The sequence below is a fragment of the Lathyrus oleraceus genome, chromosome 4 (assembly GCF_024323335.1).
Source record: "Lathyrus oleraceus cultivar Zhongwan6 chromosome 4, CAAS_Psat_ZW6_1.0, whole genome shotgun sequence".
In the NCBI taxonomy this organism is placed as follows: domain Eukaryota; kingdom Viridiplantae; phylum Streptophyta; class Magnoliopsida; order Fabales; family Fabaceae; genus Lathyrus; species Lathyrus oleraceus.
Window position 1 is genome coordinate 147,867,857 of NC_066582.1, and position 12,431 is coordinate 147,880,287.

At 34.6% G+C, this 12,431-nt stretch overlaps 1 protein-coding gene across 1 annotated transcript; it reads right to left on the reverse strand.

The window, feature by feature from the left end:
• Positions 1–4,807: 4,807 nt before the first annotated feature.
• Positions 4,808–9,098, reverse strand: LOC127136451 (uncharacterized). The gene is made up of 9 exons (XM_051063005.1): positions 8,977–9,098; positions 8,854–8,869; positions 8,323–8,795; positions 8,083–8,228; positions 7,610–7,878; positions 6,837–6,962; positions 6,652–6,776; positions 5,651–5,732; positions 4,808–5,080 (listed from the first exon to the last, which is right to left on the reverse strand). Exons 1-9 carry the CDS (start codon positions 9,096–9,098, stop codon positions 4,808–4,810), a joined length of 1,632 nt encoding a protein of 543 aa, XP_050918962.1.
• Positions 9,099–12,431: the final 3,333 nt, after the last annotated feature.

A 12,431-nucleotide genomic window follows, 5' to 3' on the forward strand; every position in this document is an offset into this window, starting at 1 on the left:
TATGTGTGAGAATCTCGTGAATAGTTCACATTTATCATCGTTCTTTAATTTTTCAATGTGTTCAAATGTGTGTTTCTCTTTTTTATTTGACTTTTTCATTTATATTATTTAAAAAAAATTACCAACATTAATTGATTTCTAGTAACGGTGGTAAGTTATTCTTTTCATCACATTTTTCATTGGCAATTAGTTTAAATTTGACCTATTTATTTTATCTCATTTTAATTTTTTTTCTACACATTTAATTTGACAATGAACCTCAATCAACATAATACTTGATTCAATTTTATGTAATATGATGAAAATTCTCTTATATCTCAAATCAATAAAACAACTCATCTTTTAGAAATACACCTCTTATTCCAAATTCACATCATAATCCAAATTTTTAACACTATATTTCATCTCTAATCTACAAAACAACTCACACTTTGGAAATTACGTGTAACATACATCACCTTATCCATATCAATATCAATAATTTTCATCTCAATCAACTAACTCCACTATACCTCGTGGGTTTCAAATAGGTAGTAATGGTGTGCAATCAAATGATCTAGAACATGAAACACCACAATTTTGTACTCGGGTAGTTTAAAAAGTAGTAACCTTGGTGAAGAAGTTGCATTTACGTTGATTGTGAATACACCTGGACAAATATCTCAATCGAAAGAGAATGAAATTCTCATTCAATCATGGTTTAACATTTCAAAGAATTCAACTGACGGGGTTGATAAAAAGGGAGATAGTTTTTTGGAAGAGAATTGGTGAAACTTTTAACAAGCATCGTGGCAATAATTACAAAGAGAGGAAATTGATACCACTAAAAGATCGATGAGACAAAATTAATCAATTTGTTCAAAAAATTGTTGGATATTGCAAACAAGTTGTATCTACACAAAAAAAAAGAGCTCTAAGAATAATATCATGTAAGCTACATATAAAATCTATTTCTAAGATAAAGGTGGAAAGTTTACATTTGAGACTACATAAAAATTGTTGAAAGATGAACTTATATGGCTCGCGGGTTCATCAAAGACTTCTGCAAAAAGAACAAAGAACTCAACTTTAAGAACATATTTTTCATCTTCTAACTCACTAACACCAACGAACAATGAATACAATCAACAATCACGTATTTTGTTACGTAGTACAATCGATCAAAAAGGAGACAAAAGAAAGGAGAATGAAAATCTTGTGGAAATTTCTACTCCTGATGTTAAATTTGATGCTTTCAAAGATGAATTAAAAAAATTGCTTTGATGTCAGTGTCTGTACAAGACTATGCACATATTAAGGGTAAAAAAGTTGAGATGGAGAGAAAAAGATTTGATGTAAAGATTAAGAAGGTTGAGAATAAAGAGGAAAGATTGAGCTCAATGATCTTAAATCCTCACAAAGGATACATTAAATATGGATCCAAGATAACTACAAGCTCATGAATTCTTCTACGACGAGATTAGAGGAAATATGGACTTAATTGATATGATTATATAGTTTGGATAATTTTTAGTATGATTATGCATTCTTATAATTATTTTTAAAATTGATAGGATTATGTATTTTGAAACTAGTTGTTACAAATCAGTCTTAAAAGTAATCACTAGTAACACAATAAGTCTCACGGTCCTTATTAACCTCGTTTAATTTCTACGATCTGTTATTATCTTATTAAATATCAAACTTCTTTTCATATGGATATTTTCAATCCTTCCCATATTGCAAAAATATTTTTAGATTATATGAATGATGATATGGATGAAGAACTCATGAGGCTTTTCTTTGAAAGTAAAAAACAAGAAGAAGCCTCAAGCTCTAAAAGGCCTAGACACTAAAGAAGGAATATAGATAGGAACTGTGAAAAGGGACATGACTGATTATTCAATTATTATTTTTCAAAAACTCTAGTATACACGAATGAGCAGTTTCGTCTAAGGTACCAAATGCATAAACATGTGTTCCTTCGTATTGTGAGAGCTTTAGGTCAACATGATGAGTACTTTCAAATTAGGATTGATGCAAGTGGTAGAACAAGTCTTTCACTGCTACAAAAATGCACGATTATTATTCGTATATTGGTATATATAACATATGTGGATAGTATGTATGACTATTTAAGGCCCGGTGAAACCACGACACTAATATTTTTGAAGGCCAAACATCAAAGGCATTGAATACTTTCTGCATATGAGGGAGGTGCAAGACTGTACTGTAACACCCCCCAAACTACTACTACTCAAATACAACATACAATTGCATAATCAGAGTAAATTAAAGCATGCATACACGATGGCACCACATTTACTTCTGCCAGAAACAACACATGCCGTGGTCACATACAAGTAACACAGATTATAAATCAAAACCAAATAACCAACATACAAACTCACACATCGAAATAACATATCTCTTCATAAATGGTAAATAGTGATGATTCCCATAAATCATCTACCATAAAATATCGTTTTGGGCTCTAAGGCCACTCAACATCAAAACCAACATATCCAAATAACAAGATAAAACAGAGCATAATAATATCTTTCAACATCAAAAAAATACAAATAATCCCATAAACCCAAGTGTTACATGACCAGATCACTATAGGCCACCTAGTCAAAACACAACAAGAACTAGCCTCTGAATCTAATCCTTGTGCGAAGCATCACTATCTCTGGTACCTGAGCGATGTCACAATAGAGCATCATTCCAACAGAAGGGTGAGAATTCAAATCATTATAGAAAAATAAAATAATATGAAATGTATAACAAACATACATATATTATTAGAATTCGTTACGCTTCATACAAACCTGCATCATATCATCTTATTAAAGAATCACATGTTTACCATCATACGACATGGCTCAACAATCCACAAGTATTCATTTATAAATACTAAACGATGTACAAAAATCATAGTTCACAACATATCGATTTCATGTACATATTATCATCCATCATCATTTATAAATCATCATCAAATATGTATACAACTTTCACATGATTCCACAATGTATACAAGTCACCATTTCATCACATATATCACAAATATTTACACATATCACATCAACAACACAATAACAATTCATATCAAATGGATCACCTAAAATCCACGTATATGCATATCTACGAAAATCATATCCACACAATCATATCACATAATCACATAAACAACAATTCACACTGACATGTGCAACTCAATGTGTGACTCAATGCGATATGCATGTGGATCCCATCCGTTATCATTTCCGACTTGCCGAGCGTCTCTCAAATAGACTAGATAACCACCTCTAAAGTTCGACTCAACCTTAAGCTTTCAAACCCCATTCGGCGTTAGGTTTAGGACAAGCAAATAATCTACGCGAGATTACCCAACATTGCTTCTTTCATAGACTCGTGCTAGTGTAAGTGTGCAACGACAACAAGACTCATGCAATTAAGACGGCCGCAACCCCTTAATCATACACAAGCATAGCACATCCAACATTTACACAACATACATTTAACATGATTTCAATCCCAAACAATACATCAAATAGCATTTATCATCTCATCGCAACACATTAACATAAAGCAAACAAGCCAATTCATGTTATTCATCAAATTCACCAATTCATACCATCACATACATAATTTCAAGTATTATGTTTCTTTACAAAATCCATCTAAAACCATCCAATACATGCCAAACAATAGAAAACATGTCATTCACATTCACCACACATACAACATACATCCATATTAGGATTATTTTAATAAAATATTAATCTACTGTTATCAAAATGAATATCATGTTATAGATTATATTCTTAGCTTCGTAACGGTCCAAACAGCACCTCAAACGGAGTTACGGTTCAAAAGTTATTGAATTTACAAGTTTTTCAAAATGCTATCAAAAACCAGAAAATTTGTTGTTGCGAAAATGTTGTCAAAAACCAGAAAAATTGTTGTTGCAAAAATGCTACTGTCCAGCACGAATTTTCATCATAAAACCATATTAATCCATCATTTTTCATGAAATAAATAGTTATACAACCTACATATATCATATAGCAACTATTAGGATCATAGAAACAAGATTCTAAGCTCCACTAATTTTCACCAAAATCCCAAATCAACCATTTTCAAGTGAAACTCAAACATGCAATTATACACCAAATCATGTTCTATACACATATTCATTCATGGAATTCAATATAGAAACACCATAGCATAACATAAACATCAATTTCATGGATTAAAACATAAACACATGTTAGGGTTTCTCAAAAATCAAAATCCCCAAATCCCAAGTTCATGATATCTAACCCATATACATTACATACATTATGTTTACCCATGACCACTTGAAATCCCACCCTTACCTTAGTATAGATGAAATCTCTAAGTCTTTATTCTTCTAGTTTCCTCTTCTCCTCTTTCTCTTCTCTTCTCTCTTCTTCTCTTATTTTATAAAACTAACTCTAATCTCTAAAACCCTTACTATCTTTTTAACTCATAATGAGCTTAACCCACTTATCCACCCATTCTAATTAATTAGGCCCATTACTAGACAATTGCTATTTCTACTCATAAAATTCAATTATTCAAATAACACATATATTCAAATAATTCAAATAATCACCAGAACACATATTTAATTAATTATCACACTAAATAATGATTAATTAAAATAAACACCTAATAAATAAATACATAAATTAAATCGGAGTGCTACAACTCTCCCCCACTTGAAATATTTTTGTCCTCGAAAATTACCTCAAGCAAATAACTTGGGATATGAATCCCTCATCTAACTCTCAAGCTCTCACGTCACATTTCCACCAGTCGGTCCTCCCCAAACGACTTTCACCAAAGCGATCTCTTTACCACGGCGTTGTTTCACCTCTCTATCTTCTATCCGCATAGGTAATGTCTCCACGGTCAAATTATCTCTAACCTCAACATCATTTAATTGGACAACATGCGAAGGATCCGTAATGTATCTCCTCAATTGAGACACGTGAAACACATCATGGAGATTAACAAGTGACGGTGGCAAGGTAATCTGATAAGCCACATCACCTACTTTCTCGGAAATCTGATACAGACCAATAAAACACGACATCAACTTACACGACTTCAATGCTCTACCAACACCCGTTACCGGAGTAACTCTTAAAAACACATGATCATCTACCTCAAACTCAAGCGCTTTCCTTCTCTTATCATGGTAACTCTTCTGACGACTCTAAGAAACCTTCATCTTCTCTCTGTTCATCTTAATCTTATCAGTAGTTTGTTGAACTATCTCAGGTCCAACCACAACACTCTCTCCAGATTCGTACCAACACAAAGGCGTCCTACACCTTCTACCATACAAAGCATCAAACGGAGCCATACCAATACTCGAATGAAAACTATTATTATAGGTAAACTCAATCAAAGGCAAATAATTATCCCAAGCACCTCCATGTTCCAAAACACAAGCTCTCAAAAGATCCTCAAGCGACTAAATCGTCCTCTCAGTCTGACCATCTGTATGCGGATGATAAGCAGAACTCAAACACAACTTTGTACCCAAAGCATGTTGTAAACCTTCCCAAAATATTGAAGTAAACCTCGCATCCCTATCTGACACAATGTTAGACGGAATGCCATGCAAACTGACAATTTTCTCAATAGACAGCTTTGCAAGCCTCTCCATCGGATAATCCATTCTAATCGGAATAAAGTGAGCAAATTCCGTCAACCTGTGCACAATAACCCAAATAGCTTCACAATTACTCGGAGTCCTAGGTAAACCAGAAAAAAAATCCATAGAAAAACTATCCCATTTCCATTCAGGAATAGATAATGGTTGTAACAAACCAGACGGCTTCAATGCTCAATTTTCGATTTCTGACAAATCAAAACGAATACACAAATTCCACAATCTCTTTCTTCATACCAGGCCACCAAAATAATTTCCTCAAATCTTGATACATCTTAGTAGCACCAGGATGAATACTCAAACCACTATGATGTCCTTCATCAAGAATCCTCTTTCTCAAATCCGAAACATCGGGAACACAAACTCTATCATGACACCTCATGATACCATTCTCATCAATCCAAAAATCACCACCTTTACCTTGATTGATCAACGTCAATCGATCTACCAAAACCAAATCAGATTTCTGACTTTCTCGAATCTCATCCAAAATTCCACTAGTAAGCTTCAACATACCAAGCTTCACTCCAAAAGAAGTCTCTTCACAAATCAAACTCATATCTCGAAGCTATTCAAGCAAATCCAATTCTCGCACCATCAACATCGACATATGCAAAGATTTCCTACTCAAAGCGTCGGATACAACATTCGCTTTGCCAGGATGGTAATTCAAACCAAAATCATAATCCTTCAAGAATTCCAACCATCTCATTTGCCTCATATTCAACTCTTTCTGATCGAACAAATACTTCACACTCCTGTGATCACTAAACACATCAAATCTCGACCCAAACAAATAATGTCTCCAAATCTTCAAAACAAACACAACAATAGCTAATTCTAAATCATGAGTCGGATAATTCCTCTCATGCACTTTGAGTTGCCTTGAAGCATAAGCTACAACTTGCTGATTCTGCATTAACACGCCTTAAAAACCCATCAAAGAAGCATCACAATACACAACAAATGGTTCTGATGGATTCGATAAAATCAAAATATGAGCAGTAGTCAATCTCCTCTTCAGCTCTTGAAAACTAGCTTCACACTGTGCAGTCCAAATGAAAGCTTGACCCTTCATAGTCAACTGCGTTAACAACAAAGATAACTTAGAAAAGCCTTCAATAAACTTTCGATAATAACTTGCCAAACCAAGAAAACTACGAATCTCAGACACAGATTTCAGTGCTTCCCATTGAGATATAGCCTCAACCTTAGAAGGATCAACCAAAATACCACCACTAGAGAGCACATGGCCAAGGAAACTCACTTCCTTCAACCAAAACTCACACTTCGAAAGTTTAGCAAACAACTGCTTCTCTTTCAATACAAATAAACAATCCTCAAATTCTCAGCATGATCTTCTTCACTCTTCGAATAAATCAAAATATCATCGATAAACACAACAACAAACTTATCGAGATATTTGTGAAAAATCCTATTCATGTACTCCATAAATACACCAGGTACATTCGTCACACCGAAAGGCATCACCGAATACTCACAGTGTCCATACCTTGTTCTAAAAGCAGTCTTCTGAATATCTTCAACTTTCACACAGATCTGATGATAACTAGACCTCAAATCAATCTTGCTAAACACACAAGCACCAACCAACTGATCCATTAAATCATCAATCCTTAGAAGCAGATACTTATTCTTGATAGTAACCTTATTCAGTTATCTGTAATCCACACACAACCTCATAGTACCTTCTTTCTTCTTAACTAACAAGACAGGTGCACCCCACGGTGACACACTCGGACGAATAAACCTCTTATCAAGCAAATCCTCTAGTTGACTCTTCAACTCTTTCAACTCAGATGGTGACATCCGACGCGAAGCCATCGATACCGGACTAGTACCAGGAATCAAATTAATCATGAACTAAACTTCATGTTCAGGCGGCAAATCACTAACCTCATCAGGAAACACTTTAGGAAAACCACGAACAACTGGAAATTCACTAAGATTTAAACTTGCCACCAACATAAACACTTCAGCGCTATCTCGCACAGATTCATTCACTTGTTGAGTAGACAAGAATAAATCACCTTCCTTCTCTGGCTCAAGAAAAAGAACAACTTTCACAAAACAATTGATATAGACATGGTTGACCCTCAACCAGTCCATTCCCAAAATAACACCAAGTTGACTCAATGGAAGACACACTAAATCAACTTCAAAACCTTTATCACAAATATTCAACGAACATTTCAAACAAACAGATGAAGTAGTCACTGAACCCATAGCCGGAATATCAATAACCATGCTTCAACGCATAACAGATAATTCAAGATTCAATCTCCTAGCACAATCCAAAGAAATAAAAGAATGCGTCGCACCGGTATCAATAATAGTAATCAAAGGCATATTATTAATAGAGCACGTACCTCGAATCAATCTCTCCTCAGCAGAAGTATCAACACCGGACAATGCAAACACTTTCCCTTTGGCTTGCTCCTCCTTTGGCTTGTTGCACTTGGTACTAATGTGCCCTTGCTCACCACAGTTATAGCAAGTCAAATTCGAACCAACTCTACAATCAAAATATTTGTGACCTTGCTTGCCACACTTGAAACAGGTCACATCGCCCTTAGGACACTCTGGAGCATGATGTCCCTCAACACCACATCTGAAGCACTTGACAGGAGTGTGAGATCCTCCCACTCGGCTTCTTGCCATCACCAACTTTCTTCTTACCATCATACAACTTCTCTCGGAATTGCCCTTTTCCTTTCTTATCATGCAAGGACTTGTAATTAGCAGCACTCTCACGACTATCCTCATCATAGATCCTACTCTTGTTAACCAACTCAGAAAATCTCGTAATCTGTTGGTAACCCATTTCCTTCTTGATATCAGGTCTCAAGCCATTCATAAACTTAAGACACTTGGATCTCTCAGCATTAACAATATTGTAATGGGGATAAAATTTGATCAACTCCTCAAACTTTGTAGCATACTCATCTATGGTACCATTACCTTGCTTCAACTCAAGGAATTCAATTTCCTTCTTTCCACGAACATCTTTTAGAAAATACTTCTCCAGAAAAGCATCACAGAAAAGTGCCCAAGTCACTTCAATGCCATTCTCATCAAATCTCTGAACAGTGTTGCGCCATCAATCCTCAGCTTCTTTCTCAAGCATATGAGTGCCAAACTGCACCTTCTGCGCACCTAAACAGTTCATAACTCGAAAGATTTTCTCAATCGCCTTAAACCACTCTTGAGCTTTGTCAGGTTCATGAGCTCCTTCAAAAGTTGGCGGATTGTTCCTCTAGAACTTCCCCAAAGCACGGAACTCATCAGTATCACGCTCCCGATCACCGATATTCATTTTCAAAATGGAACCAGCCAATAGGGTCAACGCCGCCGCAAGCGCATCATCATTCCTTCCAGCAACCATTTTCCTGCTACATCAACCAAACAACCACAACAACAAGGATTGTTAAACAAACCGTATCGATTGTTTCATACACACAAATCAGATACAACAGAATCAAACAAATTCATAACCTGATTGAATGACCGACCGTGCTCTGATACCACTAATGTAATACCCCCTAGACTACTACTACTCAAATACAACATACAATTGTATAATCAGAGTAAATTAAAGCATGCATACACAAGGGCATCACATATACTTCTGCCAGAAACAACACGGACATGGTCACATACAAGTAACATGAATTATAAATCAAAACCAAATAACCAACATGCAAACTCACACAGCGGAATAACATCTCTCTTCATAAATAATAAATAGTGATGATTCTCATAAATCATCTACCACAAAATATCGTTTTAGGCTCTAAGGCCACTCAACATCAAAACCAACATATCCAAATAACAAGATAAAAGAGAGCACAACAATATCTCTCAACATCAAAACAAATATAAATAATCCCATAAAGTCAAGTGTTACATGACCAGATCACTATAGACTACCTAGTCAAAACACAACAAGAACTAGCCTCCGAATCTAATCCTTGTGCGAAACACCACTATCTCTGGTACCTGAGTGATGTCGCGATAGAACATCATTCCAACAGAAGGGTGAGAATTCAAATCATTATAGAAAAACATAATAATATGAAATGTATAACGAACATACATATATTATTAGAATTCGTCACGCTTCATATAAACATGCATCATATCATCTTATTAAAGAATCACATGTTTACCATCATACGACATGGCTTAACAATCCACAAGTATTCATTTATAAATACTAAACGATGTACAAAAGTCATATTTCACAACATATCGATTTCATGTACATATTATCATCCATCATCATTTACAAATCATCATCAAATATGTATACAACTTTCACATGATTCCATAATATATACAAGTCACCATTTCATCACATATATCACAAATATGCACACATATCACATCAACAACACATCAACAATTCATATCAAATGGATCGCCTAAAATCCACGTATATGCAAATCTACCAAAATCATATCCATACAATCATATCACATAATCACACAAACAACAATTCACACCGACACATGCGACTCAATGTGTGACTCAATACGATATGCATGTGGATCTCATCCATTATCATTCCCGGCTTACCGAGTGTCTCTCAAATAGACTAGATAACCACCTCTAAAGCTCGATTCAGCCTTAAGTTTCAAACCCAATTCGGCGTTAGGTTTGGGACAAGCAAATAATCTACGCGAGATTACCCAACATTGCCTCTTTCATAGACTCATGCTAGTGTAAGTGTGTGATCCGTTGTTGCACGCGGATCAAAACGAGTAATAATATATAGTAAACGGAAAGCGACACCTCGAGTATCGTATCGCAAGGACTTTTGAAAAATTAACCAAGTATGAAAACAAAATATGGGGGTTTCAATTCAATTTAGAATAAGTGATTATGAAAAGTGATTATAGAATAAGCTGACACGAACCAACCTACTGCATCATCTTCCGACTTATCATTGATTCTAATAATATTCCAAATCCCTAACGGGTCTGCTCCTATTCGATTACAATTACCATTAACAAGCGTAAAGGAAATTAAGCGAGTAATATTCCCAAATTCTGAATTAAGCAAACAGATTAAAAACTATTACGAATTAAGCAGACGCAACTTGATCGTTCGTGATAAAATAAAAGCTATGTTAACACGAAATTGATTCGGGATCATCGTTCATCAATCGAATTTAAGGATTCTATCCTATATCAACAATTAGATTAAGCAAATAATTGGAATTATAAGAAGAATTCAAAGGAAACAAATTGAAATTAATAAAAACCTCAAAGCGGATTCTGAATTACAGCAAGTTGATTCAAAAGGGATTAGTTCTCCATAGTCATCTTGCTAGCTCTCAAAAAATCGTACATGAACAGAAAAACGTCACCCTGTTTTTGGCTGCCTAACCTAGGTAAAAACACCCAAACCCGTTTCACAATTCAATCGGGTCAAATGTACGATCCGGGCCCAATACAACTAACCCAAACAAAATATAAAAATAATGCAGCAGCTTCAACTAAATTTCTGGCCCTGCTACAGTCTGATTCAGCTCTCGACTTCTGAACAAAAGTTATAGATCTTTTTCTTAACTTTCCATCGACTGGTAGCACGTCTCAATCCGATACTCCTAGCTCAAGATATGATTTTTCTCGCGAAAGCTGCTAATGTTGAAAATTAAATACGAAAATTAAATAAGTGCAAAAATAACATAAATTATGAAAACACATTAAAACATAAAAATAATCAAAGCAAACCGAAGAACTGCTTAAGTAAAAACATGGAAGAACGTGCATCCAAAATGCACTGATCAGTGTGCAACAACAACAAGACTCATGCAATTAAGACTATCGCAACCCCTTAATCATACATAAGCATACCACATCCAACATTTGCACAACATACACCTAACATGACTTCAATCTCAAACAATACATCAAATAATATTCATCATCTCATCACAACACATTAACACAAAGAAAACAAGCCAATTCATGTTATTCATCAAATTCACCAATTCACATCATCACATACATAATTTTAAGTATTATGTTTCTTCACAAAATCCATCTAAAACCATCCAATACATGCCAAACAATAGAAAACATGTCATTCACATTCACCACACATACAACATACATCCATATTAGGATTCTTTTGATAAAATATTAATCTACTGTTATCAAAATGAATATCATGTTATAGATAATATTCTTAGCTTCATAACGATCCAAACGGCACCTCAAACGGAGTTATGGTTCAAACGTTATTGAATTTACAAGTTTTTTAAAATGCTGTCAAAAACCAGAAAATTTGTTGTTGTGAAAATGCTGTCAAAAACCAGAAAAACTGCTGTTGCGAAAATGCTACTGTCCAGCATGAATTTTCATCATCAAACCACATTAATCCATCATTTTTCATGAAATAAATAGTTATACAACCTATATATATATATCATAAAACATCTATTATGATCATAGAAACAAGATTTTAAGCTCCACTAATTTTTACCAAAATCCCAAATCAACAATTTTCAAGTGAAACTCAAACATGCAATTATACACCAAATCATGTTCTATACACATGCCTATTCATGGAATTCAATATAGAAACATCATAGCATAAGATAAACATCAATTTCATGGATTAAAACATAAACACATGTTAGGGTTTCTCAAAAATCAAAATTCCCAAATCCTAAGTTCATGATATCTAACCCACATACATTACATATATT

Excerpts from the sequence above, each read along its gene's own strand:
- LOC127136451 (XM_051063005.1), bottom strand. The coding sequence starts at position 9,098 with ATGGTTGCTGGAAGGAATGATGATGCGCTTGCGGCGGCGTTGACCCTA. Across the intron at positions 8,229-8,322 it reads TCCTGTCAAGTGCTTCAGAT|AGTTGGTTCGAATTTGACTT; the intron begins GTGGTGTTGAGG and ends TTTTGATTGTAG. Across the intron at positions 5,081-5,650 it reads AGCTGTCTATTGAGAAAATT|ATTTCCGAGAAAGTAGGTGA; the intron begins GTCAGTTTGCAT and ends GGTCTGTATCAG.